Source organism: Littorina saxatilis, linkage group LG13 (assembly GCF_037325665.1).
Source record: "Littorina saxatilis isolate snail1 linkage group LG13, US_GU_Lsax_2.0, whole genome shotgun sequence".
NCBI lineage: Eukaryota > Metazoa > Mollusca > Gastropoda > Littorinimorpha > Littorinidae > Littorina > Littorina saxatilis.
In genome coordinates, this window is record NC_090257.1 from 15,565,456 (window position 1) to 15,588,096 (window position 22,641).

Below are 22,641 nucleotides of genomic sequence, written 5' to 3' on the forward strand. Positions count from 1 at the left end.
GTTCCGTTAAAACCTGGGGCAGCCGAATTTTACCGTTCCTGCGCCCGATAGATAAATCGGTAGGGATAGCGGCATGGCGCTTGAAGCGTCGTAGTTTGTGCCAGGCGAAACTAACGGCGGTCCCAGCTCAGCTTTTTATCTCTGACAGACCCCCCGCGGTCTGTGCCAATTAGTGCGCCTCGTTGGAGAGAAAAACTGGAGAGTTTTCTCCCTTTCGGTCACGTGGAGTTACCCCACCTCTCTTGCCGTCATTTCTGCCTCGCTGGCTGACTGAGTCTTTCCAGTTTTAAAAGTCGTCTGCTTACTCCTGCGAGCGAGGCTGAGGTCTGCTTTCTTTCCGGGGCCCGTCAGATTTATCGTTCGTTTTGTTCCTTTTCGGCTCGCTTCCGTCAAGCGCGTATTCTGGCCCGTTTCGTTGCGTGGAGGTTCTACTGAAGGATTTGTTCCGAAGTTTTCATAGTTCTTTCCCAAATTGACGGTCGTGTGTGCAAGACGCTGGTTGAAGGAGCAGGTGAGTGCGATACATTTGTTTTTTGTTTTTCTTTTCTTTATTTACTATACTTTTTTTCAAAACTTATTTTAAAAATGATACAGTATGTGATATGTTATATGTGTGGAGTTTTGGGTTTCATGGAACACCTTTTGCAGTGTAGGGCCGAGGTCATCAGTTTGGGGTTTTAATAAATGTCAGCATAAACGACATAACAACATCAGTATCCGAAACAGACTGCTCACTGTTCCAACATCAAGAACCAAAGAAGACGCTCGATGCGATATTTAAAAAATTTAGTCGATCAGTAAAAGATCAATAATGAAAACCCGGAATCAGTCATTATCGAGACTGTGAGTCTTGGCTACCCAAAACCCGAAGAACGAGATGGATCGCGCTGGGCTCTTTGAAGCATGCACACATATCAAACCCATTTTCTGTCTTTGTGAGCACATTTTGAGAGTCAACATGACATAACTATGTGTTTTTGGATTCGGAAAATGACGAAGAATACAATGCAATCAGTGTTAATCTGTCTTGATCCTTTCCATTAAAAAGGCAAAGCAAAGATTAGTTGACTAATGTTAACGATTTCATGCTGAAATGCTATCCCATAGTCCGCACTGGATAAAGGATTGTTTGACCAACATTTCAATCAATTTGATTATAAAATGTGGTCTCAGCATTGCCGACTCATCTTTTGTAGAAACCCGGATATGACGTCATCAAATGCATTTATCGTAAAAATGAGAAAAGTGTCTGGGGATACTATCAGGAAGAATTCAGATTTAAAGTTTCATGAATATCGGTCTTGTAGTTGTTTTTGTTGAGAATCGCTCTTACACACACACACACACACACACACACACACCATCACCTTCGTCTCGATTCCGAGTCTATCTGAAAACATTTAATCACAACTTTACTTAATGTGATAACAAGAAAGGTTAGTGTATTGAACGTTTAATTATAGACGAAACGAAACATTCACGAGTGACTATGTCTTTGTCGTGGGCAGAGCACCACAATGGCTTTCAGTACTTGTTTTCTTGAAATTAAATGCGTTGACAGCAGACAGCATGCAGAAATAGGCTTACTTCAGCAAGAGTAGTAGTAACACACTGCATGCTGGTGCAGTTGCTAACATTGGCACACATTTATTGATGAGGCCCATTTGCGATCAATTAGGTTTGGAACGTACATTATTCCGGAACAACGTTCAAATTTCATTCTTAAATGGTATTGGAACTAAGCCGAATCTAAGTAAAGAAAAGTAAGAGTAACATAAATATCATTCAGGTTAAATATAAGGTACAGTAAAAAAATAATATATTTACAGAGAAGTAAAGTGGAGCATTGTAAACTAAAGCGATATATAAGTTTATTACCATTTCAGTGCACCATATCGCTTTTGGACCAATCAGGTGACCCTCTAAATGCAGGGTTTCATCTACTAGTGCGCCCTGCGCCATTGGCGCTTTAAATCTGAAAATGTCCCATCACAATTCCCTTCAGTGCGTCAAAGGGCGCATTGAGATTACGTACCACTGCGCCACCAAATGTACACTTTACATCGGATTACACACCTACACACACACATACACAGATAACACGAGATACGTAGCGGCTAATTCTCAGATGGCACCATATTGCACCATTTTGCATCTTTGGTCAAAAACGCGCACATGCATCTTTGACGCTTCTTGCCTTCGACTATGTCCCATCGGAATTTAGTTGAGGGGGACAAATGTCCCATTGCCTTTTTCTCCCAGGCCAAACCCTGAAATGTTATAACGTTCAGGCAGGGACCCTTTTTCTTTATCACGCTAAACATTATCAAGACAAAGTAAAAATTGGAACTAACATTATCAGCGTGACTTATTCTACAGAATGACACTTCAAATGCTGTCAGATACTACACTCTTTATCTAAAAATACAGAAAAGCCAGTTTTGTCGGTGGCCGCTTTACAGAACGGCAAGGCACCACCCACCCTCTGCGTTTGGGGTGCTGATCCACTCACTTCAAAATGTCCTTTTCCAAGTTCTGACGATTCAAGTGAAATTACGTCACTTAATTTACGTCAACAATATATTTACGTCATTTCCTTTCTCGCTTGCCTTGCCCGTTTTTGAAATCTGTCGCTCTCAGATGGACAAGAGATATATCGAAGCAACTGAAACGCATGTTCAACATGGTTTATCTTGTGAGATTGTTGTGTGAACCAGAGATGCTGTGAACACATTTGACCTGTGAATATTCTTCACGTCAGGTGAGTGACTCCGATTGGCTGATTTAGGTAACGAGAATACTTTGACTGACAGGCATAATCAGATAAGATCGACCCAGTTGCCATTGTGGCTGTTCCGTCTAATTCGCGGGGTCGCTTCGAAATTTCTTTTGGTCGAAATAGACGGTAATAAAACCGTTATTTCTAATATGCTGGCTGTTAGCAAATGATAACAGACATGTCTCACAAATGATATCAGCATTCGCGCCTCCGGCTAAGTGGCTGATTATGATAATCCATTTTCACATGTCTGTTATCATTTACTAACAGTCAGGACGGCGGGGGGAGGGGAGGGGGGGGGGAGGGATGTATGTTACCAGTGCGGGAACATGGGGGGGAGTGGTGGGGGGGGGGGGGTCCTAGGGGTTCCGATAGCTCTTAGAGTTTCATAGTTCTCACCATGTCTGTATAGTGTATGTATTAGTTACTGTGATACCAAATTGTCTTACCCATGTATGTATGATGCTATGCGCCAGTGATGTATGAATGCTATTTATTTTTGTTTTTATCACACAGCAAGCTGCTTTCCTCGTGTATTTTTTATGTTCATTCATGTATTGTACACTTGGCAATAAATTATCTATCTATCTATCTATCAAGTTGCCAGTGCCGCGTGCGGATCTTTTCTTTTGTCGGGAATTCCCGAACCGTTTGCGGTATGCGTCGTTTGGGTATTTATAACCGTCTCGGTGCAGCGCTGGTTTGGTAAAGAAAATCTGGCCTGAAATCTTTTCATGCGCAAAAAAACCCACAAAAACAAAAACATTCTAAGCTTTCTGTCTGTGGCGGTTTGTAATTTGAATAACGACATCCAATAAAGTCTACCAATTACGTAATTCCTTTCTAAGCTCTCTGTCTACCAACAGCTGCGAAAACTTTTAAGAAACTTGAAACTCATCAAAAGGAATGAGTTGCACCTTGGGTCATTTCGGTCCTGAATTTCCCGACCTGAGCCAGGCAAAGCAGGAAAACAATACAACGTAATTCCTTTCTAAGCTTTCTGTTTCTGACGGTTTGCATTTGAATAACGACATCCAATAAAGTCTACCAATTACGTAATTCCTTTTTAAGCTCTCTGTCTCTGACGGATACATATGAATAACGACATCCAATAAAGTCTACCAACAGCTGCGAAAACGTTTATAAGAAACTTGAAACTCATCAAAAGGAATGAGTTGCACCTTGGGTCCTTTCGGTCCTGAATTTCCCGACCTGAGCCAGGCAAAGCAGGAAAACAATACAACGTAATTCCTTTCTAAGCTTTCTGTCTCTGACGGATTGCATTTGAATAACGACATCCAATAAAGTCTACCAACTATCAGCTGCGGAGACATTTGTCTAAAACAAGTACGCCGAGAGGCGTTAAAGTTCCCCTTGGTTTGTCCCTGTCAAAAAAAAAAAAAAATTTGGGATTACTGGTAGCTTTTTTGTACTACCACGCATATGTAACGCCATTTTGATAAAGTTGATAGTATTTACAGCTTTCCGGTCATATGTCCGGCTATCACTCACTTTTAGGTGGCAGATGTCCAGATATAACACGTGTTTCAGAATCTCTATTTTTGGGTGTGTAACTTTCAATAATGAGTGGGTTTTTTTTTTAAGTCTCAAAAAGTATTCTTTAAGTCTAACACATGTTTACACTCGCACTCCGTGTCTGTTGCTTTAGAAATAAACAAGTCCAGATATAACACATATTTCTTTGCGGCAAATGTCCAGATATCCCCCCCTCAGACACGTATGTGTGTGTGTGTGTGTGAGTGTGTGTGTGTGTGTGTGTGTGTGTGTCTGTGTGTGTGTCTGTGTGTGTGTCTGTGTGTGTGTCTGTGTGTGTGTGTAGAGCGATTTAGACTAAACTACTGGACCGATCTTTATGAAATTTGACATGAGAGTTCCTGGGAATGATGTCCCCGGACGTTTTTTTTTTTCGATAAATGTCTTTGATGACGTCATGTCCGGCTTTTTGTAAAAGTTGAGGCGGCACTGTCACACCCTCATTTTTCAATCAAATTGATTGAAATTTTGGCCAAGCAATCTTCGACAAAGGCCGGACTTCGGTATTGCATTTCAGCTTGGTGGCTTAAAAATTAATTAATGACTTTGGTCATTAAAAATCTGAAAATTGTAAAAAACAAAACAAATTATAAAACGATCCAAATTTACGTTCATCTTATTCTTCATCATTTTCTGATTCCAAAAACATATAAATATGTTATATTTGGATTAAAAACAAGCTCTGAAAATTAAAAATATAAAAATTATGATTAAAATTAAATTTCCGAAATCGTTTTAAAAACTATTTCATCTTATTCCTTGTCGGTTCCTGATTCCAAAAACATATAGATATGATATGTTTGGATTAAAAACACGCTCAGAAAGTTAAAACGAAGAGAGGTACAGTAAAGCGTGCTATGAAGCACAGCGCAACCGCTACAGCGCCAAACAGGCTCGTCACTTTCACTGCCTTTTGCACTAGCGGCGGACAACGTTCAGTTTCATTCTGTGAGTTCCACAGCTTAACTAAATGTAGTAATTTCGCCTTACGCGACTTGTTCTTCTTACTGCGGCTGCGCAGGTTACTTGCCTAGGTCAAGGCCGAAGTTGAGGCCTACTGAGCAAATATCGCGCTATATTTGCTCACTTGAATAACAGAGACAAATATATGGGATATGGGATATAACAAGAATATTGCTATTTCATATGTTACGTGGATTTCCATTGGTCAATTGGGCAAAACTGAGCTCAGTGCAAAAGTGACTAAAGACTTTTTGAAAGAAAAGACATTTTGAAATACTGAAAAGTACAAGAAAAGAGTGAACAAAAAGAAATATTGCTATTTCATATGCTATGTGGATTTCCATTGGTCAATTGGGAAAAATTCAGCTCAGTGCAAAAGTGATATCGACGACATTTCTGTCGATGTCAGTTTTGATATCGACGACCTCTTTATTGCTTCCCCACTTCAAAAAGAAAAACACCTAAATTTAAAAACAAAAAAATATATATGAAAATAAAGATTTTTTGAAAGAAAAGACATTTTGAAATACTGAAAAGTACAAGAAAAGCGTGAACAAAATGAATAAATAATCAGAGGGAGGGATATGGAACAGCCAAAACTGAGACAAATACTTTTGTAATTTCTTTACAGTAAATACAAAATGTCCAGAGAATACCCAATATTGACGGACTGTGTGATGATATCTTCTGCTATGGTCTGTTGAGACAGTGATATCAAAATTGAGACCGGATGTCGAGATTTTGATATCACTGTCGAAACAGACCATAGCAGAAGATATCATCACACAGTCAGTCAATATTGGGTAATGCATAGGTACAATTTAACAAAGCAAAACTAAACTTAACTAACTTAAACTAAATTAAACTAAACTAAACTAAACTTAAACTGAACCAAGACAACACAAACCATACCACGTTGAAGGAAAACTAAATTAAACTAAACTAAACTAAACTGAACCGAACCAAGCGAACACAAACCAAACCACGTGAAGGGAAAACGAAACGAAACGGAACTCAACTCAATTCAACTCAACTAAACAAACTTGAATTCAAATAAACATCAAGGCAAAGACTTAAGTTTGCTTAGCAGCAAAGTTTAACACTAGCAAAACCTGGTGTACAACACGAAGCAGCGTGTTACAAAGCAGACTTATCTTTTGTGGAAAACATTTATGAGACAACGTTCAACACGATTAAGACCAGTCTGCAGCGACCAAGTGATAATTTTGGAATGTGCAAATTATATCAGACGACGGGAGGTAGACAACTAGAATACTGGCCTTTCGCAATATAGTCCGCTAGTTACGTAGGCGTGTGTGATTATATTATCACGCGTAGTGATTTATGAACGACTGCCCGCAGCACGCTAAAGATCACAGCACCCATTTGTATAGTGCACGCACAAATAAGAGGAAAGGTCTATGTTGCGGTCACTGTTACAGCGTGAGAATTACTCTATGTACTTTTAAGGGTAGTAGAAAGGCAATAAAGGTTAACGGCGAAAAAAGTTTACGAAGTTCGTTTCTATACTACCCTTCAAAACCTCGGCAGATGCCTTACAATGCATATTTTTGTGACGAGGCCGTTTATTTTAAAACCAGTTGTAAGACTAGAAAGGCCATTCATTCCCCTACCTTATTCAGCAAACAGATCGATTTTACAGGAGGTAGTGTTAATACAGTAGAACCTACAACACAGACACCCCCCAAAATCAAATTTTCAAATGCAAAGTTCTCGTGTTAAAATCGACAAAAAATCAGAACAGCTAAAACGGAACACGTTTAACGTGTGATTGGAAAGAACAATAACATTTGCATCCAAAACAGTAAGTTTTGTTTACCTATCTTGTCTAACAATGACGTTATGGCACGCTGAGCGGTGTAGGTGTAATTCCTTTCAGACGCCATAAAAGGTGTGTTTTTAAGGCGTTTTAGCAGGTAACTGAGACAAAACACGGTACATTTCAGTAACTCCTCAACGCATTTCTTTTAAACTTTCGGAGATTTGTGCTAACACGTGTCGTGAAATATACACGGAATCTTAGTAATTTGAGACATTATTTATGATGTTATGCGACATGCCAGAAAAAGTTATGAAAATAAAGATGTTTCCTGTCAGACTGAAAAGAAAGAAAATGAAAGTTAGCAGGCATTAAGAGAAATGAAAGCTTCAAATTATTCTTTAATTATGAACATATTCAACACCGGTCGTTCACAGCGCACTGGATTAACCTTCGCCGGTGGTCGTGGGTCCGTGTGGACCCACAAGAGTGTTTAATTGCAAATATCTCTTAAATTAGTCGGAATTTTTAATGAGCTTTTAAGAATGCCTCAGGCACCTAAAAAGCTCTTATGTCCTAAAAGATCATTAAATTTCAGCGAGAAGTAATTAAAAAAACAAAGGTCAAATTTAGACTACAAACGGAAGACATCGTGGGGCCGTGCGGACCCATGTTTCTCAAAGAAGGAAAAGCGTGCGTGGGGATGCACGCTTTTCCTTCTTTGAGAAACATGGGTGTGGGGCCGTGCGGACCCATGCTTCTCAAGAAGGAAAAATAGGCATACCCTACCGTAGACGCCGTGGGGCCGTGCGGAGCCATGCTTCTCAAAGAAGGAAAAATATGCATACCCTAACCCTTCCGTAGACGCCGTGGGGCCGTGCGGACCCATGACGTCTACAGAAAGGTATGCACGTTTTTCCTTCTTTGAGAAGCATGGGTCCACACGGCCTCACGATGTCTTCCGTGTGTAGTCGATAACCCGGCCTGGCGAAGGTTAAATGCGAACAGCATTCCTGGAAAATGCTCTTTAAAGAGCTATGCAGATCAGTCAAGCGTGTCAGCAGTTAGTCTCCATAGACGTAGGCTGACATTTGCAGTCCGCGACTTGAAAGTGTACATCTCTTAAAAAGATTACAGTCGCGTTGGAATCCTCATAATTATGTTTGATTAAGATCTTGAATATACGTGACATTTTAGCATTTGGTGCATCTGTTATTGTTCTTGACAAATACGAACAAATAAACACAGGTTTTCAAGGGCTCATGCTGCAACATGACAACATGGCAACATGACAACGCACAGGTGCATACTGTCTTTGCGACAAGAGAGTTCTTGGCTTCAAAGCGAGTACTGTTGTTGTCGCATCCACCATATTCTTCTGATCTTTTCCCCATAGTAGTTCATTCTGAACGTGTTGGTGTAGATCTTAAAACTAATTAAACTGTCAGAAAGACCATCCAGTTCATTACAGTGTGAAACAAGTAGCTTGCTTTTAAATGAGGTATAGTGTAGTTTTGCTCGTGAAAAATGACTTAAAATAAGAACAGCTAAAACGAAACCAGTTTTGCATGTCAGTAAAAAGAGCAGTGAATTTGCCATTCAAAATAGTCCATTTTGTTCATTTGTCAGAAATCGGGAAAGGAGACGCATTCACGCGAGATCTGTGATAATCCAACAGAGTATGTTTAGCTAGGAATTGGTCACCCATCGTTGTCTTTCATACTACAGTCAACCCTATGTTTTTTAAGACCTCAATTTTAAGACTCCCTCCACATTAAGACTTGGTTTTCTCAAACGTTGTCCTTATAGAGTCATTAAATTAACCCCAAAGACCAGACCATGGCCGAAATGGAACAGCAGTATTATGAAATAAAGAGTTCTTTTGATCCCAAGAACAATTTGTTCAAACAAACTACTCAAGATAGAAGGAACTCTCGCGCTGGTGCAGACGACCGGTCACACAGAAAATCGCAATGCATTCTGTGAATATGTCCGCAAATGGCCAGTTGAAATGCGTACATGAATTATCGCCTGCTCATTCACGCAATATCTCGCTAGGCGTGCGTAGCGACGACAGAACGTGAAGTGGGTTCGACAACCGAGTGCAACTCGGTGACAAAAAACAGCCGCAATGTATCCCATTACCGGAAAAAGACCTCAACTAGGGCATGACAATTAGATAGATAATGGTGTCGTAACCCATTAACTAGGTGGCGAGCAACTGCAAGTTGAGGCCGCACTATGGTCAGCTCACTTGTTTTAAGCACATTGATTGAAAGTTGCGTGACATGAACAAGTCGTGCTGATGCGACTCAGCACTGGGCATAACCGCCTAAATGCACACATGTCCCAAAAGATGAAGCTGGTCCCCTCCCCTACGTGCAGCTGTGGACTAGAGGACCAGCCCACTGAACACATCCTCCAGCGATGCACCATCCTTGAGAGTCTGAGAAAAACCGTGTGGCCAACTGCTGTCTCCCTTCACTGCAAGCTATACGGAGGAAAGAAAGTCCTGGAGAAGACGGCATCATTCGTCTCGCTGTCCGGGCTGACATTATAACGTGTGATCGACAAGAAGAAGAAGAAAATTGGGTGAAACATTCTCTGATCCAGTCCGGACTATGGGATTGCATTTCAGCTTGAAAGCTTAAAAGTGTGATTACAATCGAATTTTCATTACCAGAATACCAGGTTGTATTCTTTACCTTCTCCTGAATCTAAAAATACATACGTAAGTTATGTTCGGATTAAAAATAAACTCATCATGTTAAAAAGAATAAAGAAAATCGCTTCACGTGTCTGTAATTGTTTCCTTCCTCGTTTCTTCCTTTCTTGTGTGAGTTTTTGTGTTCTTTCTTTCTAGTTATGTCTGCCTTTCTTTCTTTAATTGTTGTGTGAGCTACGAATCCAGTTAAATATGGGAAGAGCGCTTTTGCTTTGTTGTACAAACTCATAATGCAGTTAGAGAGAGAGAGAGAGAGAGAGAGAGAGAGAGAGAGAGAGAGAGAGAGAGAGAGAGAGAGAGAGAGAGAGAGAGAGAGAGAGAGAGAGAGAGAGAGAGAGAGAGAGAGAGAGAGAATGTTTCCAAAATCCTGCTTCCTCGCAGGGGGGCCACTTTAAAGAAAGTGAACTGGAAACACATTTTCAGCAAATTACCAATTGCTTCGGTACCACGGTTTGCTTTCAGATCATATGTAGCCAGGCGAGATAGCTTTCCACGTTCCAATAAAAATGTCAGAACGGATCGAACCAGGTAAAGTAATAAAAACAAGTCGCGTAAAGCGATATCAAAACATTTAGAAACTCTGTCGTGAACTGAACGCTAAGGATCATATTATATACAGTCGAACATGTCGATAACGTCCACCCAAGGGACCGACCAAAAGTGTTTGTTATAGACAGGTGATCGCTATGAAAAGGTGCAGAACATAAAAATAACTTGTTGGGTATCTTTTGAGATGGTCGTAATGGGTAGGTGGTCGTTATGGAGAGGTGGTCGTCAGGGCCAGTTTAACTAGAGGTGGTCGTCAGGGCCAGTTTAACTAGAGGTGGTCGTCAGGGCCAGTGGTGGTCGAGGGCCAGTTTAACTAGAGGTGGTCGTCAGGGCCAGTTTAACTGAATCACTGATGGGCGAGACGGCGCTGGCTTTGTGGTCTTGGTGACTGAAGGAAACAGTGTACCTGATTTGCATAAACAGATTATCTTTTTTTTTTTGGGGGGGGGAGCACATTTTCAATTCAGCCAGAGCACATATTAACCCCCCTCCCCCCTCCACAAAGAAACTCCTCCACCCTGCTACGCATCACTTCGACCTCGGCTTTCCTTCCTCTGCTAAAAAGCAGCGAAACCCATCACTACGAAGACGGTTCCCTGAACCGTGTAAATTTAGCAGTGGCAGAAATCTAATAAAAGATAGCTCTTGGCGAGGCAGCTTACTTCCGAACCTCTTTCGACGCTGGTGCGACGTAATTCACCGCACGCAACTCGTGTGCACGCGCGCTTTCCAAGCCACAACCTGGTTTTGTTGTGGTTCAACTTGAAAAACTACGTCACGTGGCTGAGAGGTCGAGGTAGGTAACCGCAAAACTGCCGTCAGTGTAAAAATAAGCACCGTTTGTTTGAGACGTGTATTCGTGAGTCTATGTCTGAAGTAGGAGAATAGTGGTTTCAGCTCTTCCAAGACTAGTTCAGCCGTACGAAAGTAGCGAATATTTCTGCAGAATACGTGTGCTTGGTTTCAGCCCAAGATTGCATTGAGTGAGAGAGAAAAGAAAAAAGTGTATATTTCGAAGCTATTTGTGTTTGGTTTTGCTTCAAATCAATGAAGGCAAGTGCTAAAAAGTGAGTTACCCCGTATCGAAAGTTAATACTGTTTACGGGAAGTGAATTCTTGAGCCTGAGCATTAATTGAGTTTCGACAATCTACAAATCATCGAAGGTAAGCTCGACTTTTACTTGTTCGGCCGTGTGCCCGTGTTTGATATGATGATTATACTGTCGTTTCATAAGGTGTTATGCTTTGTTTTGATTGGATTTCTTGCCTCTCATTTCTCGTTCCAGATACCACGTGATGTTAGCTAATTTCTGTAATAAATTACAGCTAGTGTTAATGAAAGAAGCAAGAAAGAAAAACATACATGTAAGAATATCGATACATAAATCTTGAAAGACTTGTTAAATGTTGGCATGCTTTGCTGCTAAAGCGACATCGTCCACGGAGTTATGACTGAACAGAAAGAATGTTTACCATTTTGAAACTATGACACGTGTGTGTTTTCAAACTCATGGATTGAAGTAGTGTAAAATTAAAAAAATGCATTGGAAAACAAGAGAACACAAGGGTTCAAAAGTTAAGGTTTATTTGGCACAGAACCCCAAAGTCGGCTCTTCTGAAGGATAAACGTCCAAATTTACCTTGTTTGTACGCTTCGTTGGTCATACGAATTGTTACACTATATTTTAGTCGCGTTTGGGATAAAGAAATACTTTTACAAGCGAACAGATCATCTTTTAAGTAAGTTAGCTCTTCAAAGCGAACAACGCCACAAAGTTCAGAATAATCCAGTATCTATAGAGACTTTATTGATCATGTGAATTATTACGCTCTTGATTTTCCTTCTTCGAGTCGTGTGACGTCAGATGCCGAATAAAACACATAATGAACGCACACAAAGATATTCTCATTTTTAATCTTGGCTAAAACTAAAAATGAGAATATGTTTGTGTGAAGTTCATCCGTAACATTTTTGTTAAAGAATGAATTCTATTTAAAATAAATCGATAAATAAATGTTATTTGTAATATTTGACTTAAATATGACATTTAAGACTTATCTCAACAGTCATTGTTTATTTCGACCGCTAGCGTGGTAGTCGGAGAACAATGACTGTCTCGATCTGTGTAAAATGCCATAATTTGCTTAAAAATATAAATTACAATTATTCATCTCACCTACGTGTGAGAGACCACCCATGTGATACATATGAACCATCTCTTCTCACGTATGTATATTGTGTAAATGAGGTCGGGTCACACTACAGCCTGCATGGACATACTTTTCCACTGCTCATGATGACCAAGTCTCCAAGACAAACTTCATTCTCGAAACACTTTTGCGTTTGTTGTTTTCTCGGTAAGAATTTGAGAACTTTCACGTGACGCTTTCGCTCGCATATCAATATCAAAGCAAATTCGTGTAAACCTGGTATCACACAGTAAGCCATGTAGTATTCTTTATTTATTGATAGCGCTGTCTCGGAGAACAATGGTTATCTATCTCGATATTTGTCAAATGTTATATTTTGGTGAAAAATACAAATAACGTATTGTATTTTAGTCTTGGCTAAAAGAAAGACTTCAACAAGCGGACAACTTCTCTTTTAACGTTAGGTAGCTTTTCCAAGCGAACGACGCCCAAAAGTCCAAAATAGCAGCGTATCTCGACACTTGAATGCTTCAGAAGATAAGCCCTATGCTTCAGTGCCAGAGCGTTGCATGCCTGGCTGTTCAACTACAGAGGTTTGTTGTTTTACAACTGGCACAACTACGTCACTGCGGAAGGCTAGCTACCGCCAAAAAAATACCGTTTACCTTCCGAATAAGTACGGCTGTCTTAGTGGCGGTGAAGAATACGGTCGAACACGTAGACGCCCACTCGTAAAGAAGTTCGAATGTACGCGGGAGTTGTAACCTGCGAATGTAAACGAAGAAGACAAACAAAACTTGACTAAATATAAAAAGACACACACACACACACACACACACACACACACACACACACACACACACACACACACACACACACACACACACACACACACTCTCACTCTCACTCACATACACACACATTAATTTTCCTCTCGACTTCCAGTCTGCGGGAACACATTTTTTTCCGATATTTACTGGATGACAAATAGCCAAACACAAAAAAAACCAGCGCACTGATCTCATCGTGAATCTGGAAGCAGCCAACAATTTCCCCACGTTAGAAAAATAAGTCTACAGGCATGCTCAGCTCAACAAATCTGGCGTCCACCGTTAAAATGTCTGTTGGTTTAAACAAAACTTTATTCAATTTTAATCATGACAAGAACAATGCATGGATGATTACATACTCAAGCATATAATGCTTATTTTAAGCAATCATAGTAATTACAAAACAAAGGTTAGCATGATGGCGGAATAAGTACATTAGCTCATTTCAGGAAACGAAAAACAAAACAAAAGACAAAACAGATACACAAACAAGCAGAAAATGGGAAGGGGTTGATGATACATGAGGTGGGGAAAGGGCAGCTAGCTAGTAGCTAGCTTAAGGGAAAAAGAAGAAGAAGAAGACTTGGAGCGCCAATATTTGAGGGGATTTTTTCAATTGTAATAAGTGCACATAAGACACTCGCACAAAGTTAATGCGTATTGTGATCAGAGGAAAAGTCACTACATTGCGCATAAATCGAGACATAATTGATAAGTCGGAAAACAACAAAAGAACATGAGAGAGGTTATGGGGAAAAATTTGTCAGGCAGCATGTCGCATGACAGTGTCTAATAAATGTAATGAGTGAAGTATAGAGGCTCATTTACGGAACCTGCCCGTCTGTCTAATATAGTCCTGTACAGTTATGAATATGGTCTGGTTGACATTTCGTGAATATTGCGGGATGCCTTTCAATAATATTTCGATATACTTATAATCATTTATCAAATTATCAATGGAAAATAATCTTATATCTCTATACAGGGGACAATGCAAAAAGTAATGTTCAGCAGTCTCGCTGGGATAACCACACTCGCATTGAGAGCAATCCTTAAGGTGCCGCTTACATAAATCAAAATTCAAATCACTCATACCAATACGCAATCTGCAATGATGTACTTGTTCAAATCTTTCTCCAAAATAATAATGGCATGGTACTTTAAAATCAGCACTTGACAAATAATTTTTGAACTCGCTCAAGGAGGTGGTCATTTTAACGTTATCTGGTAAGGTGTTCCATAGTACAGTCGTTTTGGGGATAAAAGAGTTGCGAAATAATTCGGTTCTATGAGGAGGCACATATCTTTCTAATGGTCTTCGTCTATGATACGGATTAATGTCAACTACAAGAGGGGGCAATACATTTACTAAGTACTGGGGGCATTTGTTATGTATCATCTTATGAAAAACAATTAATTTATGTCTTTTCCTTCGTTCTTCAAGGCTACATAGCCCACTTTCCTCATACAGCTTTGCATGGCTGTTTATTCAGTAAAAGTTCTCCACCCTTCGTGGTTATAGCCGCAATTCTGTTCACGACTTTGACAAGATGTTCCAGTGGAATGATGCTCGTATTGTACACTAAAACTGTGATGAACCGCGATGGTTTCACACGCTACTTACCCAGAAAGCAATGGCAGGTCTGTATTTCTAAGTGTTAATAATTGTCATGCTCATTGCACGTGTGGGCATGAATACCTTAAGTTAAATTAAGTTAAGCTATAGTGAACAGACTATCTTTGGGAGCTGACGTCATTGGAATTGTATGGTCCAATTCTTGAGCATGGACACGTAAGTCTCTATGTGCTACTGTGGCCATCTTTGAGGTAAAGTAGTGTTCATAGGTGGAATTACACAACAACACTGGCGCTTGGTTGTCACATTTTGGCCGTCCGATTTAAAAAAAAAAAGGGCCATTACCTTCAGAGATGTTGCTTGGATTTGTTTTCTTCCACGAATTTGCTAAAAGGACCATTCAAGTTTCAGAAATTTTGCCGCCATCCTTTCCCAGCTGTGAGAAAGTTTGGCGATCCTGAATGGTAGGTTTTTCAGATTAGAAAATATGTTCAGCGTGTGGATGACTACCGACACCTAACGATCTTCCTCTACCCCATGTACTTTTTAATGTAGAATATATCAAAGAACATTTCTTGAAGGAGCCCGTGGATCTTCTTCGTCAATAAAGCCATCCACCACACTATGCAAGCTGTCCTTGTAACTGCAAAATGAGCGGATCTGGCTATCATTAACAAGTAAGGGACGTGTCTGGCACCCGTGTTATCAGGTGCTGCCAGAAAGGATGAGTGACACCCCAGACCTTGTTAATGGCTTAACCATTCCTTGACGAATAACCCGTGCTGTTAATCTCTGTTTCGTTTCTACTTCATAACAGGGTCCCATTACGCTGTGTTATAACACGAAAGCGCACAGCGACGAAAATGAAAAATAACAACAGCAAACAAACGGATTCACACTTTATCCACAAACGTTGTGTCTAGTTATTTAAAGGGCAAAGCGTTTCTTTTGCCACACACCACGCGCTAATGACATTCGCACAATGCAAATATTAGGTTTTTCTTACAGGCTTGACGGTTAGCAAAAGATAACAGACATGTTGAGAAACAGATATCAACATGAGCTGGCAGGCGAATGTTGATATCAGTTTCGAAACTTGTCTGGTATCTTTTGCTAACATTCAACATATCCCAAAAAAGACAAACGGTTTCATTACCGTTTACTTGCGACCAAAACAATACCCTTAGCGATGTTGCGAATAAGCTTGACAGTATTCGGCAAAAGAAACGCGCTGCCAACAGTTGCAAGTGATATTTTCTTCGTTTTCAAACTGTTAAATATAAATCAGAACACGTATATCGAAAAGGAAAACAGATTCGTGTGGGATATTTGAAAGTTTGTGCGTTACGTGTATGTTTAAACAAAGAAAAGTTGTTGTCTTCTTTTGCCTCAATCAGGTATCGATATTTAATTTTATTACTTGTGAAAAGACAGTTGTCTTCTCCAGACTTATATTCATGTGTGACCATTTCTCAATTGACTTCAATGGACCAGGTTTCTTACAGTTCATGTAGGAAGCAATTTGTGAGATGATGATGATGATGATGATGGTGACGATGAGAGAGAGAGAGAGAGAGAGAGAGAGAGAGAGAGAGAGAGAGAGAGAGAGAGAGAGAGAGAGAGAGAGAAGAGAGAGAGAGAATGAGAGAGAGAGAGATAGATATATAGAGGGAGAGAGAGAGAGAGAGAAAGAGAGAGAGAGAGAAAGAGAGAGAGGGAGAGAGAGAGTTATGGGGGATATGGGAGCGAGGGAGGGAGGAAGTGAGGGAGGGAGGGAGGGAGGGAAGAAGACATATATACCGAAACAGGGACAGACGCACACATACACGTTTTTATGCCTATACCCTCCGGCACACACGCACACATTAAAATTGAGGATGACTATGATTCTCACTCCTACACTATACACACCCTTCTTCCTTTTGCATCTGTTTCAGTGAAGCAACAACGTGATTGAGAATGCTGTTCCCAGTGTCGGTGCTGTTGTCTATAGCCGTGGTAGTGGTAGTGGATGGTGGTGGTCGTGATAGCGCCCTACCAAACTGCGTCGGCAGCCCTAGCACGTACCAGGTAAGCACTGACCAAACCGTGTGGGTCAAATTCAACACGTGTGTCCCACAGGATGAAAGTCATTTGTTAATGTCAATGCTTTTTATTCTCTCAGGTGCCTGGAGAATGTTTCTGCATAACTCTCACTTGATCTTGTTGTGGTCTATTTATAGAGTGCTTCAGTCTCCTTTTTTTGGTACCTAAGCTTCCCACGTTACCTAGTACGCCTTTCGGTTTACCTGTATGCTATGTACGTAATATGAAGACAAAACTTCTTGCCATGTAAACAATCATGTTGACCAGAAATCCAAAACGGGTAAACGGTAACGTTCCAAATCAGAAATCAAAAACACAAAAAGAGGTTAAGTAATTGGACCATCTTGGAGTCATCCCAGTCAATTTCTAAGACAAGTCACATCAATTATTTGTTATTTGTTTCTCAACTGTAAATGCAGAAAGTTCCTGTGAATGTTTGATTTTATCCTAAATTAAACGTCCCAATGATTTAACCTTTCTTGCTGTTTTTTTTTATATCTTTTTTATATCATGGTTACCGTTACATAATTATCTGTCCGTGCTCTTTCGTAGAATAAGAGAATCCTCTCTCTCGACGACAAATACGAAGAAGCAACAGCATGGTTGCAACCTGAATTAGATTTGCAGATTGACAAATTCGTATTTTACGAAATCACTTCAGCACAATATTCCAATAGCCACAGAAAAGCATTTGGGTTGTAGATGTTCGGTTTGTTTAAAAGTGACGGGGTGTTCTTATCCCAGGTGAAACCCTGCACAGTGTCAGGAGGTAGCAATGTGTATAGCGGGGGTTTACGGGCGTTCCGGGATCTGCGAGCCACATAAGGCATTCTGGAAGGCATTGGTTATAATATAAAAGAAACAAGCAAATCCTATGAAATGGACGGAAAGAACCAGCAGATCCAATAAAATGTCGATAAGCAAAGTAGTGCGTCCTGGGACCCGTTCTGTTCAAGTTTAGTGCGTCGTGGGACCCAAGTCAAGAGTTTTTGGTACGTCTTTTCGGCTTAAAGTGCGTACACAACGCAGGGACGTACAGTTCGGTGAGCCCTAGTGTGTTCATTCCAATGAGTCTAATTCTCCCAGCTGAGCTGCATAACTCTGTTGTTGTCTACATATATAGAGCACTCATGACTTCCCTTCGGTTCTTAGATCTAGTTGCCTTAATATGTTGTTCGTTAATACTAACCAAACCTTCATGTGTCTCACACGCGCTCAGGACACATACGATGACGAAAAAGGCGAGGTAAGAGCATTGCTTGGTTATTGTACCTTTTGCCATTCTGCTTTTTGGTTATTCCTCTTGGTGTCTGTTCATTGATTGTTTTCTTCTAATTCTCATTAGATTTGTTTCATTGATATGTTCGTATTCCTCATGCTGTCTGTACATCGATTTGTTTTATTCCTGTCGGATTCTGTTTACTATTTTGTTTTTGGTCTTCTCGGGATTTTGTTCATTGATTTGTTTGAAGTCATTCTTGATTTTTGTCCATTGATTATTCTTATTCATCGTAGATTCTGTTCACTGATATGTTCTTATTCTTCTTATGGTTCTGTTAATTGATTTTCTATTATTATTATTCTCCGTATGCTTTGTTCTTTGAATTGTGTTTTTCTCATTAGTATGGTTCAAGGATGTGTTCTTCTTCCGCTTACTCTTAGCTTCTGTTCATTGATATGTTCGTATTATTCTTGCCACTGTACTCTTTTATTTGTTTCAGTTGGTCCTGTTATGATTCTCTTCATGGTTTTTCCCCTTATTCCTCTTGGATTCTATTTTGTAATTTGCTCTTATAGTCTTGTTCATTGACTTTGTTCTTGTTTCTCTTTTAATTCCGTTCGCTGACCTCCTCTCGTTCATCTTGGATTCTGTTCATCGATTTGTTTCGTATTCCTTTTGCGAATCCGCTCTTTAATTTGTTGTTGTTCTTTCGATTCTGTTCATCGATTTGTGTTTATTCCTCTTGGACTCCGTTCATCAATGTTTCTGATTCCTCTTGGATTCTGTTCATAGATTTGTTTTGTGTACCTCTTGTGGTTCCATTCGTTAATTTGTTGTTGTTTATTTTATGATTCTGTTCATTGATTTGTTCTTATTCCTCTTCTGATTCTGCTCAGTGATTCGCTCGTATTCATCTTGAATTTTCTTATTACTCTTATGATTCTGTGCATCGATTAATTCCTCTTGGGATTCTGTTCATTTATCTGTTGTTGTTCTTTTCGTGGATTCTCTTCATTGGTTTGCTCCCATTCTCGTGTGTTTTCTTTGGTTTGTATTTACGTTTTGTTGGCTGGTGCTGTCGTTCTCTGTCCAGTTGATGTCCAGTTGTACACACATTACCATTACTTTAATAGTACCCTCTTTACCCCTGAGGTTCTCGTCAGAGAGACATACAAGCAGGTAAGAATAATTATGCAGGCACGCAGACAGGGAGATAGGCAGAGCAGCAGATACAGGATAGAAGTACAGTACACACTGTAGGCAGAGAAGCAGGTACAGGATAGAAGTACAGTACACACTGATTCAAAAATGCTCGTTCTCTCTTCATACCCACTTTTTTTTTTAACGAAGTTTATCTTAACCATAACTTTGTGTGTGTGGCATTCACGAAAGTAAAATCGACAACATTCTCATGTTTACGAAAACACGTGTAGCATCATCCTGAACTCAGGTCAAAATGAGTTCGGCTCATTCTCTCCCTGACAGGATGCCTTGAGTTTCCTTGTCTTGCAAGGAAACTGATTTTTTTTAAACATATTTAGAGGTTTTTGTAATGTATTATTGATATAAGCAGATTCGCGATCGTCGATAATGATTTTTCATTGTGTTTTGTAATTTTTAAATTACAAAGGAATTGATATGTAAGACAGTTTCAAGCGAGCTATTTTTCGCGGCTGTATTTACTGTGCAAACAACTCTAAATATGGCAAAAGTGTCACGTGATAATCAACCGTTTGGTTTCGGCGCTCACTGGAGCAGACGATTTTTTCTGTAACCAGTTGACAGTGATGAAACCATATATTACGGTCTCCTTCCGGCAGCAGTCCCAAAATGTCGACTTGTTTTGACCTTAGAACGATGTCTTTATCATAACTGTGAAGAACAGAACGGAGATCACTGTCAAAGTCGGCCAATCTGCAATCATTTTCGTCTCACGAACACTGATCTCAAATTTAGATCAGTGCTCGCGAAAAACATATGGGAGATAACTCTGTATTATTTTTTTGATAGATTCGCGTAGGACTGTAGCGTCCGGTCAGAAAGACAACTGGCAATAACCGTGGAGCGATGCTTATCAGAATGGTGTAGCATACGTATTTCAAGTTTTTAATTTTTTTTTATTCATATTCTACCGACATTGCAGAGAAGAAGAAAAAGTCCCAAGCTAAATATTTTCCATTTTAAATCATGTGCTCATGTCAGAATAATGTGACATCACCTAACCAAACAACCAGCCATTCGAAATGCATCGACAAAATATGCATGATAACCAACTGCTTGTATTAATTTTTTTGTTTTGTTTATCCGTTTGTTCGTTTGTTTGTTTGTTTGTATGTGTAAATTCACAGATATTAAGGAAAAGAGAATCAGACTCAATGCAATTTTTCAAACCGACTGAATACTTGTCATCCTAAATCATCTGTTCATGTCAGTACGATGTGAAATCAAGCGTTCTATGACATTTCGATTTACAGCTTTTGCCTGCCGGTTGCATTTCGTTTAATGCTCCCAACTATTTGAGCATCCTGACTGCCCTCTTAGATCATTTCACACATCGCTTGACGGGTTCCAGCAACTCCTTGGGTTCCTTAGTTTGTGTCTTCTTTTACTGCTAACTGTGTTCCAGTTCTGAGGGGTTCTCCTATCGTAATGTCTTGTTTTATTATCTCTTTGTTCTTTTACTGCTAACTTTGTCCCAGGTCTCTTTTGTTGTTTTTTTGTTTGCTTTTATTGTATTCTTTAATCTCTTGTTTTATTCTCTTCTAGTTCTGAGGTCTTCTCTCTCAGAATAGTCTTATTTTCATTTCAGTTTCGTTTTAATTATCTCATCTGGTCCAGTTCCCCTACTGTCATTTCAATTGCGTGCCCTCTGCTCTCTGCGGTGTGCACTGACATAACAATTAGCGACCTGGCCTGAACAGTTGATCGCACAACATTGAACTGACCTTTTGCTTCTAGCCCAATCATTTATTTTCTGCCTGTTCCAGATGTTGCGTCCTTCCTGTCTAAGTGCCACAGGGTGCACGTGCAACAATCGGACATAGGTGCAGACATATAACTGTTTATATAATCACATATTCTAATCAATTTAATAAAGCTATTTTACCCTGCCGCTGAAACTATCAATGACATCACTGTAGATCCCTCCATGCTTTTATAAATGCTGATTACAACATCCTTCCACGTGGACACAAACAAAGAATCCTAAGCCCGGATGCTTGATGTCTGTATATTTTGAGATTAAGAAAGAAGTTTTGCACACCCCTTTAAATGGGGATATAAAGGTTTCACCCTGTTTCTTTGTTTGTATGTCCTTCTGTCCACACTAAGATCTCTGGCGGTTATGGGTCGACTGAGCTGACATTTGGGGTGCAGCTTGGAAGTGGGAATTATACAATTTGTTTTTAATTAGGTTCAAACCTCTAGCAAAAGAGATGATATACGAAGGGCACGGCCTTCTTTAGTTATGTATTTAATTGTTGCTGAATTAATTTTGTAGTTAACAACTATGTCGATGTGCGAAATTAATCATTTTCAAACCCGTACTGTGCGCGGTTGCCATCCATCCTTCCATCCTTCTTTTTTGCATTCCTTTGTTCTTGTCGGCTTGCTTTTAATCCCCTCCTTTTTACATTCAGTCAGTATTTGACTGAATATATTGCTGGAACCTGGGAATCGAGAGGGAGGTAAGGGGAATGCCTATACATGTGTGTGTATGTGCATATACGTATAAAACGGAGAAAGGAAATAAACTTGCATCGGTCCCGGATGCTCATCTCGGAGAGTCATGTCGGTTGAAGGGACGTTAGAACACAATTAGTATTGATGGATTTTGTATGAACATTTTTGAATGTGATACCCCCTGACCCCTTTATTCATAACAGGTTATACAGTACTTTTATGCCGATAATTAAACTCCATGTATACTTGGAGGCCAAAGTGTGACCACCGTCCCCACCTACCCCCCCTCCCCTCCCCCAAACCTCAATTACCCCCCCCGCCCCCTCCCCTCCCCCAACCTCAGTTCCCCCACCCCACCCCCCCCCCTTCCATGTCCCCTGTCTTTTCAACAACCCACTCTACTGTCTATGTCTAGGTATGTGCGTGTGTATGCGCTTTGTTGATAAACTCTGTGTATGCTGTATGTTATGTTGTGTTTATGTGTATGTAAAAGAAAAAGAAAAAAAAATACAAACAGCCACGTATACGAATAGGTTTGTGTGTTGAACGATTCCCATAAAACAACGGGATGGATATTTATGAAACTCTACATGTAAATTCTTCCAGACGATGTGCCTTAATTTTTAAATTTGTATGTGGGGATGAAAACGGCTAATGACGTCATATGCCCTGGGGCGCCCGCATGTTTTATCCCTCAAATTCGTCAAACATTTTTAGTCAAACATTCTTTGACCCGGCACGGACTC

The 22,641-nt window shown here is 40.1% G+C and overlaps 1 protein-coding gene across 4 annotated transcripts in view; it reads left to right on the forward strand.

The window, feature by feature from the left end:
- Window positions 1-251: 251 nt before the first annotated feature.
- LOC138983699 (uncharacterized) overlaps window positions 252-22,641 on the forward strand; it is a 57,948-nt gene continuing 35,558 nt past the window's right edge. The window contains exons 1-3 of one of the 4 annotated variants that reach the window (XM_070357006.1): window positions 252-511; window positions 16,845-16,977; window positions 18,212-18,238. In XM_070357006.1, coding sequence (XP_070213107.1) covers window positions 16,867-16,977; window positions 18,212-18,238 — 138 coding nt within the window. In that variant the 5' untranslated portion in view covers window positions 252-511; window positions 16,845-16,866. Of the gene's footprint in view, window positions 512-11,125; window positions 11,147-11,171; window positions 11,515-16,844; window positions 16,978-18,211; window positions 18,239-22,641 lie in introns of those variants that run through there. The other 3 variants (XM_070357008.1, XM_070357007.1, XM_070357009.1) reach the window with 3 other exon arrangements.